Genomic DNA, 27,428 nt, shown 5'->3' with positions numbered 1-27,428 from the left:
CTGGTCTGACAAAATTTGCCAGGACTGCTTTGGATTTTCAGTTTGGCCTGGCTGAGAAGGGCACCCGGGTGCAATGTTCGTGACACAAACTGCACAAGTATTAGGGAGGAGTTTAAGGGACCTTTTGATTAAATGAGATAAACCCGAACTTGAAACAACTGATGAAGACACACTAACATTCCTTAGTCAAACAAAAGGAACAGACATATTGAAGACACAATTATTGAGGAAAAACTATGCTACTGTATGCAGCAACTAAGCTGCAAAGACTTGAACAGTCATGGGATTGTTCTTTGAATTGCCATGTATCAAACAGTGTGGATGCATTTCCTATTTGCAGTCCAAATTTCCTGTTAAATTATTTCCTGTCCCTTGACTTTTTTGGTTCTCATATCAATACCCTTCCAATTTGCCTGCAGATCATAGTAGCATTAACAGCTGAATATATAATTTTTTCTTAGTGTAAATATACAATATGGTAGCAGTGAACTTTCATTGTATATAATATTGTAATTGTGTTTATATAGTGCTTACTACCCATGATGAGGTGTCAAAGCGCTTTTCAGTGAGTAGCACGCAACTCAAGGAACCCAAAGTATTAGTGGTGGATTAGTATAGGGAAATATAAGTTGTTAATTTGAGCAGTGGACTTGCAAGCTTGTTAGTTTGATTGAACAGGATGGAGGGATAAAGGAGGAAAGAGTATATATAGTGTTATTTTGGAGTTCATATTAGTTAGATAAGGTTTGAGGTGAGTCAAAGGAGGGCTAGAGGAGTCTAGAAAGGGTTATTAGGTAGCTCATAGTAGTAAAATGAGGTTTGGGATGAGTCAAATGAGGGATGCAGGAGGGAAGAGTCTAGGAAGTGTTATTTTGGAGATCACAGTACAATGACGTTCAGGGTGAGTCAACGAGGGATAGAAGAGGGAAGACTCACGAAAGGATCTGAGGGAGATCACAGTATTAGAATGGGGTTTGGTGAGAGTCAGAGAGTGGAGGTAGAAGACGTGCTGGGAGAAGTATAGGATAAGACAGTAGTGCTTTGGAGGGAGTTTAAGGCTTTTTTTTCTTCCTACAGAAGGAGGAAAGTAAAAAATAAATAGATACATAACTATATAGAAATGGTATACATGTATAAGGAACAAAATACAGATATAAAATTGTATTGCATAAAGTTCCATATGTGCAATTATGGAAAGATAGTTAGGTATTCAGACGTTCAGGAGTTGTTGTATATAAAAAAATGTGTCTTTTTTTTATAAATTTGTTTAATATATAAGTTTATTTTATTTATGTTTTTCTCAATATTTCCTTACTCCAGGGAAAGTGATGCGTTGGTGCCTTACTGCCCGGCAGGTGTGGTGATCCCTTACTGAAGGGGAGGTGAATCTGATGCATCGGTTTCTTACTGTGCGTGGAGGTGAAGTGTCAGTTTCTTACTGCGGCCCTGGCGTTCTTGTAGACTTGGTACCCCGGTGTGATGAGTGAGGATCGGGAATGCGTTGGTTCTTGATGCGGTGGTGGCAACGACGCTGCGTTGGTTTCTCCAGCCACGGTCCCACGCTGCGTTGGTTCTTGCAACCGCACAGCAGGGCCTGCGTCGGAATCGATGCAGTGATCTCGGACTTCGGAGATCGGTGCACAGGATTCGGAGCTCAAGCTATGGGTAGGCGCTACGTCGATTTCTTTGGCGATGCATCGGAAACAGGTGCGGATGCGTTGCGCTTCTTGAAGTTGCGTCGCTTCTCCAGCTCCCAACTACAGGGACAACCTCCAGAGGCCCAACTCAGCAACAGGCACCTCTTGGTAGGTCAGAACTCCCAGCAAGGAAGTTCATGGGAGCTGGTGGTGAAGTCTTTGTATCCCTGAGACTTCAAAACAGGAGACAAGCTCCACTTCAAGCCCTTGGAGATCTTCCTCAAGCAGGAGACACTGCACACATCAAAGTCTTTATCCTCTCCTTGGCAGAAACAGCCACTGCAGGCCAGCCCCAGACAGCAAACAGCAAAGGGGCAGTACTTATCCTTCTGTTTTCCCAGTTCTTCACCTTGGCAGAGGTTGCTTTTGAATTCCAGAAGTAATATAAAGTTCAGGGGTCTGGGCCCCAACATTTATAGTCCATTTCTCTTTGTTCTCTGGCGTCAGAGAGGCTCTGTGCTCAGTCAAAACCAGTTATCTCCTCTCTGGTGCAGCTTCCCGGCAGGAGGTGGAGACAGCATTGTTTAAGGCAGACCAAGCCCATTCAGAGGAAAGGAAATATCCTCCCCCTACTCTAAATGCAGCCCAGGTCTATTCAGCCCAGCGCTGACCACCCTGGAAAAGCAGGACACCCCCCACACTCCCTTCCAAGTGGCTGTCTGAACAAAATGCACATCCACACCCCCTGTCACAGCAAAGCCAGACAGTCAACACACAAACCTAGCAGAGGCACACTGGATGGGTAAGCAAGAAAATACCCACTTTCTAAAAGTGGCATTTTCAAACCCAGAATATAAAAATCCTCCTTACTAAAAGATGCATCTTTATATCCAGAGTTCAGGCATACAAAACTCCACATTCCTATCTTGTTCCCATGGGCAGTTATACTTATAAGATGTTATAAGTAAACTCCCCATTCAATCCTATGGGACAGATAGCCTTTCAATAGTGAAAAATGAAATTGGCAGTATTTCACTATCAGGACATGCCACACACATCAGGACATGTCCTACATTTCACATACACTACACCCTGTCCACAGGGGTACCTTGGGGCTACCGTAGGTGTGACTCACATGTAAGAAAAGGGAAGGCTATTGCCTGGCAAGTGGGTACACTTGCCGGGTCACCATGACAGTACTAAATTGCACACAGACATTGCAACGGCAGGTCTGAGAACCCTTTGCAAGGCTGCTTGTGTGGGTGGTACAATCAGTGCTCCAGGACCACTGGCAGCAGTTGATTTACAGAGGGAGCACTTGCACTTTGGCACTGAACAGCAGTGGCAAGTCCAACACACAGTAAAAATACATGAGTCCGAGGCAAAAATACAGGGGGAACCCACGCCAAGGATGCCAGGTCTAACAGTGAGGAAGATGGGGGAGGAAGAGAGTTGTGCAGTAGAAAGTGGATTAGAAGATGAGGTAAATATAGATGAGAAGTGTAACTTCAGTGCAAAACATCACATGTCAATTGTGTTGCTGCACACCATACCAATGAAAGAGTTAGGACTGCTTGGGATTAAGAAGCACATTTCACTGCCGGTTTTTATTAAGGAAAGGAACCAAAAATTAAAATCATCTTGAGTAAGAGATGAACATCTAGTAGACATAAATGAATTTCTGTGCTAATACAATTGGTTGCTGCACATATGAAAAGAGTGGGATTCTGTCACAGACAGGTCCCATTTTCTTGTCTGAACATAGATATATCTTAGTCCCTGCATATGTAGTGCTTAACACATGTACAGATAGAGCAGAGTCTAAGCACAGATGGAACAGAGGTCATATAAATATATTCTTCAGATAATGTACAGGCAGTTGATTTCTTGCACTGAACTGGAGCTGATTCCCTGTATTCATAGCAAGCCATTTCCTAGGCTGAATTGAGCTGATTCAATACTCATTCCAACAAAGTAAAAACTGATTTCTGTGGGGACTGAGATACTTGGCACCAACTCATATTCAGTGGAAGTACCACATACCTCTCTCCCTTGCTAGTCTCATGACCTGTAAGTGAGAAGGATGAGGGAAGGAAGATTAGAGTGAGAGAGAAGAAATTGATGGAAGAAAATGTGTAGCAGAATAGAGAGAACAGATAGAAAATAGTGAAAAGAAGAAAGCCAAAATGTGGGAGAATATGGAGGGAAAAGAGGAGAAAAATTAAAGGAAAATTTGACTGAGACAGTGAAGAAGAGAGGAGTGTGAAATGGGAGATGGCAGAGTGATTTGTGAACAAGCAGCACAACAATGATGCTAAGGCAACTTATACAGCACATTTCACCAATTCCTTTTGCTCCCTTTTTCACCTGAAGTCCGGATGTCACTTTGTCAGTAGGTGATGCCAGCCATGGCAGTGGATGCCACAAGTACCAATTTCCAACATAACATTTTGAACACCAGCACCTTGACAGCTGGGGACCTGAATTTGAATCCAGCTTGGCACTTAGAAGATAATTGTGCAGTTCTGGGCAAATCACTTACTCTTACTATGCCTAAAATTAAAAAATGTGAGATGCTAGTGTAAAGGTGTGTAATTCAAAGATTTAAGCCCCTACTTCCCATAACGTACAGTGCTCTGTTGCTAACTAGTTAGGTCCGTGCAATATAAATATTAACACCTGCTTGCTTTTTGCACTGTGAACGGGTGTTCCACTTATTCCGCTTTTTAAATGTCATTACCAGTTTAGCTTTTGGCGACCCATCCTCATTTTGTGATAGCCAGATATAAGGCCACCATTATTTTATTAATCCCAGTACATGCTCCACCTCATAAGTGGGATTCATAAAAGGCTACTTGTCAGTGACTGTGGGAGCACATTCAGGTGCCCATTGGGAGATCATCTCACAAACATCTGCTTGTTCCTTGGATTCAGTTGTTTATTATGCAGCTTATGCTGCATTTACTAAGAAAAGGCACCTTCCAATAAGGTTTCAGTGCCTTCTTTTCTGTGTGTCAGACTTGGAGCCCAGACACAGGACTCTCCTGGTACCGTCTTGCAGACATTTGATGCTCACACGATTAGTGGACAGTCTTGAAGCTCCGTCGGTGCTAAATGTCTCAGGAGAAACACTGGCAAAACCAATAGATCTGGCTAGAAAACACAGGCATGAATAAATGCTGTTTGCATGCGTTAGCACATGACAGACATGCCTGCTGGCTGCGCTAGTGTGTGTTCTCATAGGGGCTCAGAGCATGCCTCCCTGAATGTATAACTTTTCTTCGCATGCGTTTACTTCGCATGCCGTTACTATGCGGTCGTTAGTACGACCGCGTTGTTACTTAGCATACCTTTACTTCGCAATTCGGAACTACGAATTGCAGTAAGGGGGTGCTGGATGTTGGAATAGTATAATTTACTATTCCAACTCCAGTCTATGCGGACACTAGGGAAGGTGTTGGATATTAAATCCAACACCTTCCCCCCCTTTACTGCAATTCGTAGTTCCGAATTGCGAAGTAAAGGTATGCTAACTAACAACGCGGTCGTACTAACGACCACGTAGTAACGGCATGCGAAGTAACGCATGCTAAGTAAACGCCGCTTCCCTGCCTCCCTCCCCATCGCGTGAAGTGGCAGCCCCACCACCTTGGCATGAACTACTAGCCCCCCCGCCCCCAACAAAGTTCAAGTCTAGTTCAGCCCCTGGCTGCAAAGCAGGTCTGCGTGCTGCATTCGTCACTCAGGGCCGGACTGGCCGTAGCAGGCACTGGGCGTTTTCCAGGGTGGCTGGGGCTGGTTTTCCATTGGAGGGGGCAGATTTTGTTGCTTGGGGCCGGTTTTCAGTGGCAAACCCCGGGAGCTGTTCTGAGAAAATTGTCAGGGCTGCTTTGGGTTTTCAGTCCCTGTCTTCACTGATACAATACAAGGCAAACATCGCGCTGTTCATGACAGTGATTCGCTGGTGGTGCAAGAGAAAAGCATCACCATCATTCAATAGGGTGAAAGTGGAAAGATACCCTCGTTACAGGTCATTTCAACATAGGGCATTATGGTTGAGCAATCAGCACTTCCATGACAAACTCTGCTATGTAATAGCTTGCACTTAAAGTGCAAAATAGTTTATTGATGCACAATCTTAGTTGATTCAAGAGTAGTTTGGAATAAAAATGAAAATATCCATCGTAATACAAAAATAAGTACTACCTAATGGGTTGCAATCGCACTGTGTGCCTTTCAGAGCGAGCCCCTGCTCTTCAGTAAGTCAGACTGGATTGAACTTTAATGGTATTTCATTTCCATTTTTCCATTCTCTGATACGGAGAAAAAAGAAATCAAAAAGCATAGACAATCCACTAAGAAACCGATGTGGAGGGTTTTTTTTCCCGCAGTTTAATCTGAAAGGTGAAAACCTACCTCCTATGTTAGAAAGGCACTAACATAATACCTTTCGAAGCGAAAATAAATTGGAAAATATATACTTTTTTGAAATCCTGTCATTGACAATTCCAGCTTCAAATGTGCGGCTTCTAAAAGGACGTTCAGGGGAAGAAATTGAAGAACCCACTTACCGTCTTGCCTGTAGGCCTCGGAGAAGTGGTAGAGGTTTGTAGGGAAGCTGTAACCCTGGGCCGCGTCTCGCCAGTCGAGTGAAGAGAAGCTGACGGTTCCTGATGAAGGGTTACTGAATCGAGGCCTGTTCCTCGAATTAAGCAGCGATGACGAGGAACCGCCGGGTTTAATTCGCAGAATGGCCGCATAGGACGTCTGCTGCCCCGGAATTGCCTCGGAGAAGTCTGTGAAGAGAAGCAGTTCATTTTCAGCAAATGGACTCCATATAGCAGCAGAGTTGACAAAATGTGCATTGAACGACGCGGTTTAAAAGCATCATGACGCTTAGATGATGTCTAATTCCAACTTTTCCACCAGTGCATTTAATATTAGAATGTTACTTTTTTTTCATTTTCTGAGGTCAATTAAATGATTATAATTAGGTTGGATAAAAACCCATCGGTCTTTTGCCATTCTATAAAAGTGCACAAATGAACTAGAAAATGCTTCCTGAAAAGGATGTATGATGGAATCACGCATGCCATTATCATGCAGCCTATACCACGCATATGTCTTTACCATGCATATGCCTGTATCACGCATACCTTTACAACGAAAATGGAAGCATATATCAGGTAAATTCAAACATATATTTACATACATATACATATATGTGTGTGTATATATATATTTACACATATATATATATATAAATAATCTTATCGACCCCATCCCCTAAACTCAACCACCCCAACCCCTAAATATGCCCTTACCACCCAGTGTCCTCACCCGACTCTAAATCCTAAAACAACCTTTAGAATCCAATATCCCTACCCATCCTAAGCCCTAAAAATACCCTTACCACCCAATACCCTTACCAACCCTAAACCCTAAAAATACCCTTACCACCCTATACTTCTACCCACCACTAAACCCTAAAAACACCCTCACCACCCAATACCCTTACCTACTTCTAAACCCTAAAAATACTTCACCCACCCTAAACCCTAAAAACACCCTTACCACCCAATGCCGCTACCCACCCCTAAACCCTAAAAACACCCTTACAACCCAATACCCCTACCCACTCTTTACCCTAAAACACGCTTACCACCCAATACCCTGACCCATCCCTATACTCTAAAAATATCCTTATCAGTCTATACTCCTACCCACACCTAAACCATAAAAACACCTTTACCACTTACCCACCCCTAAACCCTAAAATCACCCTTAAATCCCAATACCCTTACCCGTCCTAGACCCTTAAATTATTCACTTAGAAAACAAAGGTTACAGGGATGATATATTCAGGAAACAACATTAAAAAAACTCATAACATGGTCAGTGACATCACTCATGATATCATCCAGTGAGTGTGAGTGTTTTGCAACTGTTTATTAGTGTAAAACATATATACCAATGTACCACAAATGTTAGATTAGATTGCTTTGTGTACTACTAATGAGCGATACTATTTCTAACATTTTATGTGAGTGGCTGTGTGACTGTGTGTATTCGTACGTGAGTGGGTGTCTGAGTGACTATTTGGATGTGTAAGTGGGTGTGAGTGGCTGTATGGGTGAATAATTGGGTGTGGCTGTATAGGTGTGTGTGTGTGTGTATGGATATGTCAATGGGTGTGTGAGTAGCTCTGTCAGAGGGTATGTGACTGGCTGTATAGGTCTGTGCATTGTTTTGTGAGTGGTTTTCTAGGTGTGTGAGTAGCTATGTGAGTGGTTGCGTTGCGTGTGTGAGTGTGCAAATGGGTGTGTGAGTGGGTGTGTGAGTGGTTGTATGATTCTGTGAGTGGGTGTGTGGATGGAAGGGCAAGTGTGCGTGCAGGTGTTTGAGAGGTTGTGTGGGTGTGTAAGTGGTTATGTGAGTGCTTATATGGTTCTGTGAGTGGCTGTGTTAGTGTTTTGTTGGGTGTGTGAGTGATTGTGTGTGTGTGAGTGGTTGTATGGGTGTCAGTGGCTGTGTGAGTAAGTGTATGGATCATTAAGTGGGCGTTTGAGTGAATGAGTGGCTCTGTGAGTGCCTCCATGATTGTGTGTCAGTCTGTGAGTACATTAGTGTCTGAGTGAGTCTGTGAGTAGGTGCATTTGTCTCAGAGTGGGTCTGTGAGTGGCTATGTGAGTGGTTGTATGGGTCTCTAAGTGGGTGCATGAGGGTCTGAATGGGTGTGAGTGGTTGTATGGTTCTGTGAGTGGGTGCATGAGTGAGTGTCAAGTGCATCTTTAAGTGGGTCTGTGTGTTGGTGTAGCTCGGTCTTTGAGTGGGTGTATCAGTGTCTGAGTGGGTCTGTCAGTGGATGTGAGAGTGCCTGAGTATGTGAGTGGGTACTAAATATCTGTGTGGGTGTGTCAGTAGCTAGTAGTTACTCAATCATAAAGGAACCACACCTGACCTTTGATCCAACAACAGCCCACAGTTTTGCACAAAATAGCTACCCAAGTGGAGTATTTTCTTCTGGTTAATTATAAGTGCAGTTCAGTACGCATCCTACACTATAGCTGCATAATGGAGCAAGACAAAATGTCACCAGTGACCTTGTGTGCATTTTGGAAATGTGATTGTTCCTCGTGTATCTTTATCCCGAAATATGTGATAGCATGAATCATCCTATAGAGCAGACAATGAAACTACAAAGAAGTAAATCTCCAACAAACATGGATCTTTCCTCGTGATTATATGAAGCAGGTGCTCCTTTGTTTGGAGGCGATGTCCTCATATTCCTCCGCATCGAGAACGCCTCAACAAAATTGGCATGAAATGCACTGGGGGCAGCTTTTTAAGCTGACCATCATCCAGGAAAAAGGCAGGAGTACCTTTGCATACTACTAGGCTGGGCGCGGCAAATGGGCACAGCATCCAAGTGATTTGCACATTTGTATATTCGTAGTAATTTAAAGGGTGAACAATAGATTCTGCTCTCACCAGAACAGGACAACAAACAACCCACTTGTCACAGTCTCGTACAGATTGCAGATTGCACTCCAATAGATCAACGATGCATTCACCTCCATGAAGGATTTCAGATAGCTTTTCAATATGGGATTGCCGAGAAAACACACTTGCTTTGGCATCACCAAGCCCAGGAGTTAGGATAATTTGTTCTTTTACAGAAGTGGAGCTTCAACGGGGGCACCCGCTATGTTTATATTTGTAAATGCCTACCGTTGAGGTTCAATTTCTGGCAATGAGCATTAGGGACATAACTTAATGGGGGTGAGGAGGTGCATGGCCCCCGTCCTTGGGCCAATTGCCCGCAGGGACCCCATCGCCCAGGGCCTGGCCTGGTCTCCTGGGTGCCCTGGAGCCCACCCAGGGCACACCGGTGTGCAGGATGTGGACAGCGTGGGAAGCCTCAAGGCCCCCGTGGTCCCAGCTGGCTCCCCACCTCCTGTGGGAGCCAGCATTGCTCTTGCACACATAGAGGTGCTCGAAATGCAGTTCCCTGTGTGCGAGAGCAATATTTTCATCTCTTTTGCTGCCCGCATGTCGGCGGGCAGGGAAAGAAATGAAAACCCAGCTTCCAGCAAGCAGGTGCTGTTTGATATCTCCCACTTGCTGAAAGCAGAGTGTTTGGTTTTGCTTGGCGGGAGTTGTCAAAGTTCTGGCCAAGCAAAAGCAAACCTCTATGACCTGGGGGTGGGCACTCTGGGACATAGCGGGGGGGCGTCCCGAGCGCAATATATGGCTCCAGGATGAGAGCACATTGCCCCTCTTCTTTGATCTGCACGGGATGACCCTGGGAAGGTGGTGGTCCCTGGGGCTGTATATGGTCCTTAAATGTGTCCATGCAGCCCTCTTTTTAAAAAATACAATTGGCCCTGGGGAGTGGGGAGGTGGTGATACCCAGGGGGGTCTGAGTAGCCCCCCCATGTATTTTTACAATTGTAGGCCGAGGAGGTGGTGTTCCTGGGGCCTGTGGTGGCCGCCGGGTCATGGTGGGTCTATGCAGCCCCCCATGTATTTTTTAAATTGTAGCCCTGGGGAGGTGGTGGGCAGGGAGGGGTCCACATGCCCCCCACATTAATATAAATAAAAGCCCCATGAAAGTGGTAGGTCCCAGGGCATAAATAATCCCTAGTTTGGGGACCCCATGTGCCCCCTCCATTTTTTCTTAAAGGTAAGCATGACCCACGGACCTTCACCAACGTGGGGGCTTGCTTTTAAAAAAAGCGAAATAGACTGCGCTTGTTTTTTTTCCTCACATTTTTGCTGTGAATTCACAAATGTTCTTGATTTTGTGGCAAAAAACCCCAAAACGTTCCAGTTTTCTATATTAATTGTCTAAACTGTGCTAAGATGTAATTGATCCTATGGTGTAGAAAAATGTGAATCACGCCTGCTGTCACCTATATACTTGTCCACTACTTTATTTTGAAGTTCAGACCTCAAAACTAAGTAATATTAAATGAATAGCTTCCTCATCATCTTCATCGAGCCAACATACACGTGAAGCATCCATTTATTTCATATGTAGTGTTATACTTATTATCCAATCAAGAGAGAGGGGAGCTAGAAGAAATAGTCATCCATTCTTCTTCCTTAGCTTATATCATGAATCAAAGAGGGGAATGGATCACTTGTAACTAGAAGTAGGGGTTCTTAAAACTTTGTTTGAACCTTTAACACCTAAATAGGTATTATGAGAACCCTCAATCGCGTATTTTAAGGTGGTGTTGGCGGTTTATCTTGATTCTCCGCCTTCAGAATACGCGTCAGCATTATCATTGGGTCTCTTGTGTTCCATGCTACCTCCACCTGGAGGGAACCACTACTTCTTAGTAGTGATCAGTAATATTGGTGCAAAATAGTGATAGTGGAGTTAAAAGTGTCTTTCCCACACTGCCCTCAAGGAACAATATTTAATCTGGTGGGTGTGTGGGGAGACTATTAAAAATAAGAAAAAGTGGTGCTGTAGGTTAAATAATGTAACCAAAGCACATTAGGTGTCCATATCAAAAGGTCGACATGTTTCTGCCCATCTAGTGCCCCAGGAGGGGGTCGTGGGGCATTCTTCAGGACCTAATCGTAGTAAGAGCCGGTGATGCCCAGTTCTAAAATTTGGAATTCAGCTGTCTTCATAAATATGATAGCTAGCAATGTCTCAAGGTTATTGTTACCTTAAAACGTGTCCGTATTTCGGCTTTGCCTTGCCACCGTTAGCGTCTCGCCTCCTTTGCGGGCTGAGCACGACTTGGGCTGACGCTGGCTTACCTATTAAGACTACCTGGGCAACAATCTCACCTCCTAAATACAGCAATAACTAACTGAAAGATGATCTTTATGGCAACACGCGGCACACTTTTATTAGCCCTAAATTTGTTTGAACAAGAATTTGTTTTTGTTAGTATCTTATCATTATGCAGTAGATGATAGATTATGTGGTAAGTGTGGAAAATCTGTAATTATGAGGAAACATGTTGCATTCCTTGGTTAAAGTATATAGGGCATGTATTTGGAAAAGTCTTGGGAGTGCACACACGCATTATCAGTGCTGTTAACTGGCTCTTGTTACACCACATATTGCACCACTCGGGGTCCTACCATATTAGGCCAGGAGCTTCCACATTATAGTTGTTATACCACTTAGGGAGACAGGGAGGTAGCAGCCTAATTGGAACTAGAGACCAAGTGAAACTGATGGAGCTCCCAATGGTTATCCGCCGGGTTGCAAGGGGTCTTGGAGTAAGGGGACACAGTCGGTTCTTCAGTACCCATGCTAGGTAGCTCAGGTGCAGAGTGGTTAGGTCAGCTGGGCTGGGTGCACAAATTTGATCCTTGCGGTTAGGGACAAACAGCTGGTAGGGGCAAAATCAGGACAGCTGGGACACTCACAAAGTGGGTCTCAGTGATGCGGACATCCCTCAACGGCTCCTTAGTCCTGCTGCAATAAGAATTCTGTTTTGACTGTTGCTGATGATGTTTCGCGCTGGGTGTCCAGTACCCCTTGTATTGGTGCTGCGCTGCTTCGGCTTGTCCTGGTGTCTTTACACTAGGTGAGGCGACAGATCTGACCCTCGAGAGGACAGGTACCTCTTCCTGGTCATCTGCGGTGTTGGTCGGGCCGGGGAACTGCAAGGCGGGTGGACTAGACTCTGCTTGTCAATACCTGCAAACTGCAGGGGAGTAGCTCATCTACTCCAAGAAAAGACTGTAGGCGATTGTCGAAGTGCTGAGGTACCCAGGGCTGTGGTAGATCTCCAGCTTGAAGGACGAGTCCCTCTGTCACAGTTGTCAAGAGAGCTGCTAGCAAGAAGGTTTTTGTGCCAAAAGTTCACAGTTTTTCTGCAGCTCTCGCCAGACAGTGACTCTTCTTCATCTTTCTACTCTTGATCCATTAAATCTGAGTTCTTGGGTTCAGGGGTGCCACCTAAATACTCAATTTAGGGGAGTTAAGGGGAGTTACAGTTAGTAGTCAATGGGCTGCCTACCATTAGGGTGTCTACACCCCATGTATGACCACATCCTGTAGGAAGGATAAGATGCAGAAATCTGAAATGGTGGTGTACACATCATCTAGTCCACCTTAGGGGTGGTGCAGGCTTTGTGTTGGGCACACCTTCTATTCTTATTAATTTTCTCACCTGTCTTTCTGCTAAAAGTGGGGTCTGGACAGGGGGGCTGGCATTTCCACTATCTGAAGAGGCCAGGGTCGTCCAACAAAGGTGGTGGAGCTTTTTTAAGCTTTCCACCCTGAAATGCAAATCCTGTGTGGAGGAGGTGTAAACACCCCCGCCCAGAGCAGGCTCTCATCTCAGGGGCAGAAACTCGTCTGTGGTGGCAGCGCTGGTCAAGACCAGTCAGTCAACACACTAGTAGTCAGGTTTTCAGGGGGCACCTCTAAAGTGTCCTCTGGACACATTTATTATTAAATCTATCACTAGCAGAAGGGTGTGTTTATTAAGACAAGATGTTTGGCTCCAAACATCTGAGGGGGGAAGCCATCATGCAGCTGGGAAATCATAATTATGAGTGTCTAGCCCATGTACTCATCATGGCTTCCCTGTGCTCTAAGAATTGCCTTAGATATCACAGGGACACATCCACTCACTCAGATATGCCCACACATGGGGTATAGAGCACCCTGGTTTAGGGCTGTAAGGCCTGCTGTAGGGGTGGCTAACCTATACCACATGTTGCATTTTGCAGGCATGGCACACAGGAATATGTGCCATGTCAACTTTTTACTTTGCTCTGCATCAGGACACGCAGGCTGCAATGGCAGTTTCTCATGAGCTTGAGGAGGGGACCCTTAGGGTGGCACAATTTATGCTGCAGCCCTTAGGGACCGTCTTTAGTCCCAATGACCTGAGTACCATTCACTAGGGACTTACATGGAGCCTAAACGGGTGACAACTGTGGAACAATGGAACAGTTTAGGAAAAGAACACAGGAACTGGGGACCTGGTTAGCATGAACCCAGTATACTCTCACTCAAAGGTTGCATCAGATACTAGGCAAAAGGTGGGGGGTAACCATGTCAAAATGTGCACTTTACTACACATGCCTACTTTCTTAATATTCTTAAGTATTCAGTCTCACAGAAGGCCCAAATTATTGTATAGTAGCTTAGAGAGCCCTCTACAGTCATACGTTTGATTGTGGAAACCACTTTCTAAGTCTTACAAATTCCTCTGCTTTACCAAGCAAATCCTTTCAGTAGCAACCATGTAAACTGAAAGTGACCGACTCTTGATCAGCATGTCTTAGTCGATAAAGGGGTCATGGATCAGGGGTCAAACTAGTAAAAAAAAAAAGTGAGAAGGAACACAATGGCAGACACAAAGTTCTATGCGGTACATATTTGGATTAATCGAAAATTATAAATTCAGTCAAATGTATAACATCTTAAAAGGAATATTATGCCATTATAAACCCTACATAATTACGAACAGCACGGTAAAAAGCTTTCTTACTATTCAGATGGAGAATTCAATATGATTGCATGAGGAACAATTTATGTTTTCAATCTCCTGCAGAAAAAGATTGATAATATCCTGGCTGAGATCACCTGGCTGGCATTACAGCTGAATAAATCAGCAAAGCATTCGGAGGTGAAAGTTGGTGTGGTGGAAGAGAACTCAACATGTCCTTTTGAACAATCACAGTGATAGAGCCACATGATTAAATGTCAAGATTCAGGATCTTGGAATAGGGAAATTATATATAACCTATAGGTTCTAGGTATTCAAAAGAGTTTAGAAAGAAAGATCTCCTAGAAACGTAGGCATTTTAATTAATTAAATTAGTAGTTTTCATGTTAGAAGATAAAGATACTACAAGCTCATCAGGATCAAATAGCGTATCAGGAGCTAGACACAATTAAGTGTTATTTGTAACTGTTTTAAGCTCTCTGACAACAAGCACTATTTTTTCTTATCTGGAAAAAATCTGAGGGTGATTGAGCATGGTGACATGCTCAGATTCTATTATTAAAGCTACCTATCGCCCTTTTTGTAATATCTTCCTGCTCATATTTCTGGAGCTAAAAGGCAATGTATGCCTTCATGAACTTGAACTACATTTATGTAATAATTTCTATATGTGGACAGAATTGGTATACATTTTGTTCGGTTCGATGTCCAGACCTAAGCTACCAAGATGAAATATTTTTGAGAATTTGGCAGGTTAGGAAGTCCTCTGGAAAATGAGAGAGCCTAAAGGATGGGGTATTAATAATGTATAACTTATGCAACACAGGCATAATGAGGGAAGATACCGGAGTGGAAAGTGTATGGTAGTGGTACACATTTTGAAGAGCTAGTTTTTATAAATTTTAACAACTACGGAAAGTAAGAATCTTTTGAAACAAGATGTCAATGATAAAATCTAATTGATGAAGAGTAAGACAATCAAATTCTAACTAGAAGCAAAATGTATTTACAGAGAATAATTCAATCTTCCTTTTCAAAAGGGAGTAGTAAAGGTGCTTTTGAGCCCTTTGTCTCAATAGTCATGTAGGACTTGCAATACAGCTATTGGGAGGGGAGCACCAATGTTGACATATACCTCAACATGTGTGTAAAAATCAGCAAAAGATCATGAGGGTATATAGGTAATAGAATAATTTTCATAAGCCTGAGTAGGGTACACTTGCCTTATGGTGCTGAATAACTCTACTTTCAGAATGATAGGTGAAAATTATAGGAAATGGAGGAAGATGTCATATTTAGCACAAACAATGGGTGTGGCTACAAATTGTGAAGAATAAACACAAACGTTTTGTAAAGGCACATACAATATTTTCATCAAAAAGGAAGATACTTTTCATAAGTTTTCGATCAATCAAGACCTTAGAAGGTAGGTGAGTATGATGGCCCTCCTACCTGTGGTTTTTATAGATTACACTTCCTCAGAACATAATTGAATTTTATTATGTTGTAGAAATCCCATTCCTGAAATCTCATAATGAAATAGGAGGTTTCTTGCTAAACCAAAGACGAGGTGATATATTTTGACATGAGGCTTCGAGTGGTGCAACCAGTTTAGCACAAGGGACAGCTGTTGGAGTGCTAAGCTTGGATTTTGGGATACACAGGCCTTATGATAAGGTGAATTATTCCTCTACAGGTGATAGTTTATGGGGATGTGATGGCGCAGTATTAACAGTAAGTGGAGAAGCAATTGATTTTTTATTCTCTATGTTGTTTTACGGTAGAGGATTGAGTAAATGATTGTGTGTTCGGTCAATGATTGACGACTAATGGTGTTTGTTATTTTTCCTCTATTCATTTGAAGGTGAAGGGATTATGTGATAAGGGCAGGTACAATCTGGGGGCATCTTGTGTGCATCTGTGGCTTATTTTGAAGGAAGTACTACTATTTTTGATTCACAACTTTCGGGTATGGTTTCATTCCCCACTTCCACTGATTTGTCGCTTCTCATACTTAAACTTCTCCTAGTTTAAGGGCTGTTGTCCTGATGAAGGTAAACTGTCTGCTGGCTGTTCTTCACCGAAATGTGAGTCAGCAGGGAAATAGGAAGTGCCCATTTTAAAAGTTTTTATGGGCACACTCAATATCTCAGAAGCGTGTACAAAAAGTAAATTGTTGAGTTGTTTTATAGTGGTTATGCAGGAGAATGCAGGGTATGAGAGAAAATTAATGATTGGTTTTAATTTTATGATTGTTGCTTTGGGGTAGATGGGAAGGCCATAAACTTGTATCTAAAAGATTTTTTCGACACAATAATTATGTATTAGTTTATGTATGTATACAGTCTGGATTGTGGATATAGATATGGATGTATTGTTTATATACATGAACATTATACAATAGAAACAAAATAGGAAAAATAAAAAAAGTATTTTGAATGATATGGATGAGTGGAGGGAGTGGCCAGCGGCCGTAATGGCCGCTTGGAGCTGAAGCTCCATGCAGACCCTGCGCACTATGAGAAGAAGTGGTGTTTCGCCTCATGGAAATCCCGATACCTGTGGTGAGTCAGCTATCGGAATAATTGGTGAGGTTGAAAAACTTGATGCCACCTACCGATGAAGTGTGGGAGCCGCGAAATCGTGTCTGATGTGCCTGGACGTCCGGAAGGCAAGATGGCGGCTATGGAACTGAGAGCCCGGGACTCGGCGGATGATCGGCGAGCTGCTTTATTCCCGCCTGAACCCCTAGGTGAACTTCTGGGTTCTGTGTCGTGGTGTGGAACTCCGCTTTTGCAGGAGGGGTGACGGCGATGCGTCGCAGCGTCGAGGATCTGACCGGAGGACACCGCAGATGTCGTATTGAAAGGTGGCCCTGGCCCCTATCTGCCAAAACGCTGGAAACCGGGACTCTCAGAGATTCAACGGTGAGTGCGAGGGCCGGCTGCTGGGGGCCGTATGGATGCGTGGAGAGGCCCATCTGACTGTTGGGAGGAGAATTGAGAGGCAGAGGAGTCCCCCCCCCCCATAAGAGGCTTCCTGTTCACACTTGGCAATTGGACCTCCGAGAAATCACACACTGAATCGGAACGGCCCTCAACGAGCAATCCAATGGAGAGGGAATTTAATAAAGGCACCAGTCACTAAGAGGGAGCAACTCCCAGAGCCTTGGCTCGCGGACACCAAGTTTGGGATAATTTATTGGAGCTCCAATGCTGGATCACCATGTTGTCTGACCTTACAATGGTTGCCACCAAGAGGTTTATGTCACTTGTGATCTCCCTGGTCACATGCCGAGGCAACAGATCCCCTCGCCTCTCAGAATCCTGAAGTTAACGTTGAGGCTAGTCTTTCAGTGGAAAGATCCGCAATTTATTGTTATTCCTCTGTTCCGATTTTTCTTTGAACTCCCTGCCTGTCCTCAAGATGGCCACCACCCTTGTGTTTTAAACTTAACACAAAGTCCTCTATGTGATCTGGTGTCGGAGGCGGAATGAACTTAGGGCACACAATCAAATAACCTTCCCCCACGAGGATGGAATCTTCTGATTGACCTCTGACTATGCCCCTCGGTGGGATTCTAAAACTGTTTTACCACGCAATACACCATTATCCCTAAAGTTACCACCATGGTGTGTGCCCTTTACCACAGCACTCCTTCTCCCCTTGTTGGGGAGGGATCCAGCATTTATACCCTGGAGTCTCAGAGACCCCCCTGAGAGAGTCCACAGTGTCAAGGGAGCCACACACAGCGGAGGTGTGGGAATGGCGCCTCTTGCCAAAGCACTCCCTCTCCCCTTGTTGGGGAGGGATCCAGTATTTATGCCCTGGAGTCTCAGAGTCCCCTCTGAGAGGGTCCACAGCGTAAAGGGAGCCACACACAGCGGAGGTGTGGGAATTACACCATTTCCACTGAGATCACAGCACACCGGACGTTGGACACTGTTTTTCCTCGTCTCCCGGTTGTGTTTCCTTCACCGTCCCCCACCTCTTTCCCTCTTTCATTTTTTTGTCTACCTCCCCTGCTCCTATCCTCTCTCCCCTGAATCTCTCCCCTTGCCTGCTTTCTCCCCTTACGTAGATGTTTTTAATGCATGTAACTACGCTCCAGCAACTTGTAACTATGCTCAAACTGTGTAACTTGTAACTATGTAACTGGTAACTATGCTCTGAAACAATGCTCGTCCTCATGTAAAGTGCTCTGATACCTCCGGGTCTAGCCAGCGCTATATAAAACTTTTAAAATAAATAGATATACATATTGATAAAATGAAAAAAAGAGGTTTGCATTCAATGTTTTATTTTTGTGGTACCATGGTAAGACAGACTAAGCGCACATATACTGTGACTAGATGAAATGTAGATAGGTCTTGTGGGGTCTTTTCTCATGTTATACTGCTGATGACATCACATATAACATTATCGATGACATCTAAAATGTATGACTATGCAAGTTATACTTAGGTCATTTACATAGAACTGGGGATATTTAAAATTGTTTTTTATTATTAGAAGACCTACAAATAACTTCACTTTAACATTTGCTTTTTTCAGTGCATTTCAAAAGTTATTTTTTTATTGTAACTTATGTATAAGTCCACTTTAAAGCCCTTCTTGGTGCACTGGCAGTGATGTAATGACTTCTGATGGGATGACCTGTGAAGTAATAACCGAGAGTGAATTTTACAGGAGAACTCTAAGAGCCCTGTGTACTTTGCACGGATTGGACCATATTAGTTACACACCAGCAAATAGAAGGGGCTCCCACGAGAATAAAGAGTCAAAGCTGTGTGTCACTGACAACTCACTGCCCTCGATAGAAAATCACCATCAATGATGGTACTGTGAAAAAATCGTTAAAGTATATATCTGGATCCAGTCACAGCATCCAATCATTGGGTGTTATTTTCTCCATCCAATCATATAGTTTCAGTCATCGTATATAGGTGCTAAAATATTAATCAGAAGTTCAGAGGTATAGAAACAAGTTATGGAAACCTTGCAGTAGTATTGTGAATGCACGGTGTGCTTCAGGGTGGTTTAAGATAAAAACTGCCTATGTAAATATAGAAACACTTGAAAACAAATGTCCTCCTGCGTTAACTTTTGATGTTTTGCTTGGACGGAAACCACCACAGAATTTCTGTCTCAAATATTTGTGGGGCGCAATATTGATGCCTGGTGCTGGCTAGCGCTAGCCGCGGTGTTACACCTGTCGGGAGCAGATCTGAGCCTCTGATCCATCTTCTGAAGTCGTACCTTTTTGGGAAAGAGGGCGATTCCTGAGATCAATTTAATCTTCAATTACCCGCACTCTCTGGGAGAAACAAACATGTATAAGCATATGATACGAGTGGACACGAAGACTCCTTCACAGCACCCATTGAAATGCAGGTCTCGGCTTCAGGTCAGACTGCATGGAGAACAGAAAGCCAACTTCACAAGAGGCGCCTGGAGGTGCCCACTGACCGGGACTGGAAGCATCTTTTTAATAATGCATTATGTTGTCCTGCAGTAACACACCTCACTGCCAGGCCCGTAAAGACATAAATAAAGAGAATACTAAATTGTTATAGAAATTAAAACAAAGTGTGGAAATTCTGCTCTTAGACTCTTTCTGCGTTTTCTGCCGGAATGTTGTTATGAGCATAATACCGTTTCCTTTATGCTAAACTTTCTTTCAGTGCCTGGTGCCAGATTTCTTATGAGATTGCACCTACTCCTTTCTTTCCCGAAGGAACAGATGTGAGGTTTCTCTAAACCTCAGCCTGTGAATAGGGACTAACCAAATGGCTTGACTGAAATCAGACAGTCAGTAGAAACCGAATGTATGCCTACAAGGAATGCAATACATTTCCATTTATTAGCAGCCTCATATCAAACAATTCTGTGATTGTCGAAAGGCCTGGAAGGGCTCTAAAGAGAGCAACTGTGCCACGATAAAACTGGCTCGAAATTTTATATACAAAGGGTTCTTTTTATTCAGTGATGTGAACACTGCCATGCCACACATGCAGAGATAATAATGACATGTTTTGGGGGATGTAAGACCTCAACATTAACAAAGAGTTTGGTATAAATGCCAAGAAACACAAATGCGGAAAATAAGGATTTGTTACCAATTCATGTAATTTAATCTTTAGGAGAATAGTGATGCGTGTTGTTTTCTTAGATTGAGTGTGTGGGGTTTGTGGTAACAGGACATGTAATTCCACATGCATATTGGAAGATTTAATTGCATTGGAAGATCTACAATTATCTTGTGTACCAGTTATGGTATAGCTGCCACCTGCAGTCTCATTTGTGAACCTAAAAGTAGTTGTTTAAATCTTTCTCTGGAATGATCCATTACTGTGTGTCTAAGTACTCACTGTACAGGACAATTATCCCCTGAAATAATGGGGCGTGGTTATCCAGCAATTAAAACTAGCATCCCTGTGGTGGTCAGGGTTTTCCTGGTCTAGCCTCAACTGTATCTGTCTAGTGGATGCGGTTTAGAAATATTAATCTGACTGACAGTGTCATGCATGGAATAATTTTATCTTTGTAGACAATCACACTTTGTATAGTGGCACAGAATTGGTGTAGAGATGCTGCTCACAGCAGGTAGCGCTGGGGTTGGTTACAAACAGGAGGAACCACAGCCTGTGCAACATGGTGTGAGTTTTCTGCACCTGGCTGTTATTTTCTCCACTCAAACAGTAATCAGGAACAGACCAGAGGGCTGGTCTGGCCTGGACACTTTGAGCAACAGATAGTGGAGCCCCGACCTTCACACCGGACCATCCACCAAATGGCAGTTCTCATGAAAAACTAATTAGCAACTCTTTCTAACTACGTTTTCACGAAGTTTTATAAAAGTAGCCCTATCTCGAAGGAATGCAGGAAACACACTTTCATTGATTGGGGAAGCTATCCTTGCCTTCCTTCTTGTGCCAGATCATCAAAATGGATCCCACTGGCTTCAGTACTCATGCTCACAAACAGAGTCCTATTACAATGCATATGTAATCGAGTCACTCTACACACACATTTGACATAGGGACGGTATGTCAGGGCAAGGTGTTTAGTCTCACATAAAAGCAGAACTTTACATGGTAGGGGAATCAGGATGCCACTCTTGCGCTGACACAGAGAAAAAGATCTGGTCAAACTAGAAATCACGAAACACAGTATGCGTCCAGACTCGCTTTATCTAAAGAACTATGAACAGGGACATTGGTCCTCCTTTCACTATGTGGACAAACCTAGTTCAGCTTTCCCCCTAAGACATGGTACGGGGCCACGCTTATCTTCTGATTCTCATTCTAATTTTAGTAGATTTGCTGCCGAACTCCAGGTCATAAACAGGTCCTGGGCCTCGCATTGTCAGGGGCAGGCCTAGACCTCTACACCCATGTTAGATTAGGATAATGCCAGGATCAAAATAAAAGTTTGGATACCAAATTCACCTGCAGTTATGTACTCAGGCCAGAGGAAAACACTGATATTCCATGCAGGGGACATTCCCATCACAACAGCCACCCATATCTATATGTCTGGCTTCTTCATATTTAAAAATGAAGTACTTGTATATCCTCATTTTGTAAAGGAAATGTCAATTTCCCTAAGCACAGACCAAAAATCATAAATATCTATTTTAATTTTAAAGATTCATTAAAACACAAAAATCACAATACATCATTATCAGTTAAGGTAACCCATAATTTTGCATGGCAAAATACATGATGTAATACATAATCATATAATAATTAAAACATTCTAAAGACAAACAACGCAAAAGGTCAAGAAATCAATAAATTACAAAGAATATTTTGGACCCTAATGTCATGCTTTAGAAAATGAGGATATGTATACTTCATTTTTTAATAGGTAAAATTGACTTTGTAATTAATAGTGGGAGTCAACTTTTCGTAATTCTCGACTGTAGCCATATTCATATAGGAATATCAGGTGGCCGTAATATTTAGGAAATCTGAATATATCATCTCCCCTTTTGAGTCATTCACATTTTGATGTTACAAGCAGTATTTTCCATTTTTGGAAGTGCACACTATTAGCACTGGGGGTCTCTAGTTGGGAATGGTTTGCACCTTTGTCCAAATAGGGACCCTTGCATCTAGTCAGGGTAAGGGGGCTACACTCCTAAAATAACCTCTCAGAGGCAGTGTGTAAAGCATTTGTGAACACATACAGTAATACAGTGAAAACACTACAGATGGACACAACACAGGTTTTATAAAAATAAATATTCTTTATATAGACTTAACACAAGACCCAAACGACAAAAATCCACAATACAGTATTTGAAAAATGACTTTTAGATGGTAAAAATAGCTTAGTTCAAAGATGATGGTAAATGCGACTCGTTTCTCACAAAGTACCTTTGGAAGCGTAACGCAAGATAAACAAAAGGTTCGTAGGGAGAGCAATGCGTCGGTTCCTTGCTTCGGGGAGGCGATGCGTCTGTTCCTCTGTGCTTACGCAAAGTAGGTGATGCGTCTGTTCCTTACCGGAGAGGAGGTGATGCATTGATCCTGGGTTGTGGTCCGGTTGCGATGCGTCAAGATGGCGCCTCGATGCGATGCGATGCAACGATCCAGTGCGATGCGATGAGATGGCGTCTTTGATGCGATGCAGCGATGTGAAGACAATGCAAGCACGCCTGACGGACGTGCGGCGACTCTGGAACTTCTGAGCCGCGACAGGCCCTGCGACACGCTTCTCCAGTGATGTGACGGCAACCTTTGCAGTGGCGACACGCTTCCCCGGTGATGCGACGACAATACAGCTGCGATGGAGTCACGCTTCTCCGGTGATGCGACGGTGACTTCTGCGGCGGGAACACGCTTCTCCAGTGATGCAACAGCAACATGTGCGGCGGCGACACCCTTCTTGTCGTTGCGTCGCGCTTCCAGCTCCCAACAATATGCAGGCTTCTGCCGACAGAATTCCCAGCAAGGAAATTCATGGGGGAGCTGGTGGTGAAGTCTTGTATCCCTGAGACTTCAGCAGGAGGCAAGCACAATTCAAGCCCTTGGAGATGTTTCTTCAAGATGATGAAAGTTCAATAAAAGTTCCTTCTCCTTTCCTTGCAAATAAGTAACCACTGCAGGCCAACCCCAGAAAATAGCACACTGGCACAGGGGCAGTCAACTCCTTCAGCTTCTTTTGGTTCCTCTCCTTGGCAAAGTTTTGTCTTGATTCCCAGAAGTGATCTAAAGTCTTAGGGTCTGGGCCCCAACATTTATACTAGTAAAGCCCTCCTGTCACTCACAAACCAGACATGCAATACACAACCTAGCAGAGGCAGGCTGGATGGTTAGGTAAGAAAATACCTACTTTCTAAAAGGGGTATTTTCAAACACAGAATGTAAAAATAACCTTCACAAAAAGATGTATTTAAACATTCTGAGTTCAGGCATACTAAATTCGTTTTTCTACCATGTCCCCTGGGTCAGTTAGGATCATAAGATGTTATAATCAAACTGCCCATTCTGGCCTATGGGGACAGGTAGCCTTGCAATAGTGAACAACTAAATGGGCTATAATTCAGTATCAGGACATGCCACACACACCAGGGCATGTCCTACCTTTCCCTTACAATGCACCCTGCCCTTGGGGCTACCTTAGGGGTGGCTAACATGTAGAAAAGGGAAGGTTTAGGGACTGGTAAGTGGGTACACTTACCAAGTCGACCTGGCAGTACTAGACTGCACACAGGCTCTGCAATGGCAGGCCTGAGACACATTTTACAAGCTGCTTCTGTGGGTGGCACAATCAGTGCTGCAAGCCCACTAACAGCATTTGATCTACAGGCTCTGGGCACACACGGTGCACTGTACTAGGGTCTGACAAGTAAATCGAATAAGCCAATCATGGAGTCACTAATCCATTACAACAATTTACAATAGGGAGCACTTGCACTGTGGCAGTGGCACGGTGCTCAAAGCATGTAAACCAGCAAAAACATATAAAAAACATAGGAGACAACCGTGAAAAGTAGAAGGGAGACTCACGCCAATGGTACCAGGTCTAACGCACACATTAAATTTAAATGTTATCCTATCTTGCCTGCTCCGTGTTAATCACAGTTAGAGGATTGTTAGACAAGTCATCCTTGGTGTGGTCTTCCCTCAAATCTTTTGCCTTCAGCCCTCCTGTTTTCTGAATTTCATTTTGTTGCCATTAGCACTGCTAATCAGAGCTACAGTTCATGTGCGCTATCCATAAAACATTGTGTTACCTTATTGCATTTAATAAGTGCTAAGCTTTGATTTGGGAAAGACAGAGATGTCAAGTTTGGACTTGCATGAAATGTAACTTAAAATCCTGATCCCTGGGTCACATGACTGAATAGCTTGGCAGCTGGCCTTTGTGTACTCCTCCCAGACAGTGAGACAAAGTGTTAGAAATGTTAGTCTCTAGTTGACAGTGGTATACACCCTTTCCAAGTATTGACCTTTCCTTTGAGTCAGGATAAGGGGATTAGACACCCAAGATCAACCTTGCTCACTCATTTTGTAGCTTAGCACAAGCAGTCAGGCCTATCTCAGAGGCAATGTGTAAAGCATTTGTACATAACACACACAGTAACGTAGTGAACACACTACAAATGGACACTACACCAGTTTAGAAATCAAGACTAAAACGACAAAAATCCATCCAAGTCCTCGCAATAACGAAAAACAAATTTGGCAGTATTTACTATCAGGACATGTAAAACACACCAGTTCATGTCCTAACCTTTAAATACACTGTACTCTGTCTATGCTCCTACCTTAGGCATGACTTACATGTGGTAAAAGGGAAGGTTTGGGCAGGTCAAAATGGCAGTATAACACTGTACCAAAAGACACTGCATTGGCAGGTCTGAGACATGTTTGCAGGGATACTCATATGGGTGGCACAATCAGTAGTGCAGGGCACTGGTAGCATTTGATTTACAGGCCCTGGGCTCTGGGCACACCTGGTGCACTTTAGTAGGGACGTACTGGTAATTCAAATATGCCAATCAGGGATAAATCAATCCCCAATATAATTTAGACGGAGAGCATATGCAATTTAGCACTGATTAGCAGTGGAAAAGTGCACAGAGTCCTAAGACCAACAAAAACAGGTCAGCACAAATAGGAGGAAGGCAAAATGTTTGGGGATAACCCTGCAAAAAGGGCCAGGTCTAACAATCGGGCTCGTTGGCTACAAGCAACAACTTCCTTGGCATCAACAACAACTTCCTTGGCTGGGGAACACCGCCTCTCCTGCTCAGAACGTTTTCTTGCCATTGTCGACAGCTTCACTGAAACCTCCTCCAGTGTGTCCCAGCAATGACGATTCCTCTTCGGACACAGCCTGCTTCCTTGCATCGCTGAACTGTACCTTCTCCTGGAGTTTTTCACAGAATTTCTGTTAAGCCCAAAGATAAGCTGAGTCCAGACTCAATTCACCTCATGTGTCTGAACCTCGCTCCATCGTGGTCGACCTTAACTTTTGAACTTTGCTACGGTCTTCTGTGACTAGATACCTGTAATTTGCACTTTGATCTTTTAGGAGCTATTTTTCAGCAAAAAAATTAAAATTCAAATCTGCGGTTCTACTGATTGGATTGGATTTGTTTTCGTGTACTTGTATTTATAAAAATGTTCTCTATTTAATGGCGTGCAATTTTTTCTTGTCCTGTATTTTCACATTATTACTGTTTGTGTGCTATATAAATACCTAACACAGTGCCTCTGAGCCAAGCTACTAAAAGGCTAAGTACAGGTTAAGTTACTGACTTTTGTGGTTCACCCAAACATGGATTGTGGTTGTTGCTTGAGTAGGGTATTTTTTTTTCAACCCACTCAGTCAAAAACCCAATTTCTTACAAGGCCGTTATCCATCTGATTAAAGTTTGATTTTTAATGTTTTAACAATAATCCATTTTGGCTTAATTGGAAATAGTAGTTTACTTGGAATGCCCAAGTGCTGGAATTGTTTCTCTCACCCTATTTTTGACACTCTATCACTTCTGACGGGAAGTCCTGTAATTAGCGAGGAAGATTTACCATAGGAACTCAGTGTGCTCTTTTTGTGCCAAATGACGGTTTAGGCAAGAGTTCTGGTTTGCCTCCCTTCTCTGCTTAGAAACCTTTTCCTTTAAGTGTTCAGAAAAATCATCACGACCTTGCTATAACTTAAATGGTAAACGTGTTACATGCAGCAGCTATAGTTATTGCTGCACTTACAAATAAAATATTGCATTTCTTGTGGACTGCTGCATATTGAACTAAAATAAGGCATGTGTTCCTGACACTGATGCAATGCAATTGACACTGTTCCTTTAATATGTGTTAAACTTTAATAATTCTGAATACTATGAGTGTTACAAACATTTAACTTAAAACAGCAAGCCTCCAATTAAACTGCATATACCCTCAGGATATCCATGTTCATATACCCAAGTGAGTACTTTGCTAAAGAATATATCTAAACTTTAAATTTGATTAGAGTTCATTCCCTAATGCGATAATACAATTCTCTCTAGAACCACGAAATGCTGTATTCAAATGAAAAGTGCCCTTTGGAGTTTGAACAGGTTTCTATATTTAATTACCTAATAATAAAATTGACCTGTATTACGTTTCATGCTTGTAATAAAAAGTCTCCTGTGGTGCTTTTACACTGACAGAAGCACGACAGTGATTCTCTTGTCCAAGTACCGTGATGTACACAATGTTATTCTTTGTTGGGGTTTATCATTTGCTTTATATAAAAGAAAATTAAAACCCACAAAAATGTTAAAGTGAGCTTGCTGTGAAAATAACTTATTGTGCAGAAGTTGACATTTAAATACTAGCCATTTTAATCATGTTGTGTAGGTTTTTGATACTTAAAAAATGCTTTACGGTTTTAAATTCATTACCAAAACATTCATTGCAGATATATTTGTAGCAAAGCGTACTCTCTTCTTATGCCTGGACCTTTTGTCACCAACATTAAGTCACCCATGTAAGCGTACAAGGATAATGAGTGGTAGCAATTTCATCTGAAATATTACTAATGTAACGAATGGTAAAAACCCATATACACATGCAATTGGCGTTCAAGCACATTCTAATTATACTTATAACTCCTGCAATGTGCGGGAAACAACCTTTACAACGCAGTTATTACACTGCGATACCTTTACAACGCGGTTGTTACAACGACTGCGTTGTTAGTACACGATGCATTTACATGGCAAGTCTTTACAACGAATTCCACTAGGGGGCGCTGAGGTATTGGAAATGAATTCCAACACCTTCCCTACTGTTGCGCAAACTGGAGTATGAATAGTAAATAGTACCATTCCTAAATCCAGCGCATCCCC

General features: G+C 43.1%; 1 protein-coding gene across 4 annotated transcripts in view; it reads right to left on the bottom strand.

Annotated features, from left to right (window-relative positions):
- The window catches only part of CNTN5 (contactin 5), a 3,369,946-nt gene that overhangs the window by 1,229,058 nt on the left and 2,113,460 nt on the right, over positions 1-27,428 (bottom strand). For all 4 annotated transcript variants that reach the window (XM_085621430.1, XM_085621433.1, XM_085621431.1 and 1 more), the window contains one exon: positions 6,209-6,433. In XM_085621430.1, coding sequence (XP_085477556.1) covers positions 6,209-6,433 — 225 coding nt within the window. The remainder of the gene's footprint in view (positions 1-6,208; positions 6,434-27,428) is intronic.

This window comes from Triturus cristatus, chromosome 8, assembly GCF_964204655.1.
Source record: "Triturus cristatus chromosome 8, aTriCri1.1, whole genome shotgun sequence".
NCBI classification, from domain to species: Eukaryota; Metazoa; Chordata; class Amphibia; order Caudata; family Salamandridae; genus Triturus; species Triturus cristatus.
Note: the sequence above shows the minus strand (reverse complement) of the source record. Positions and strands in the feature narration are given on the sequence as shown.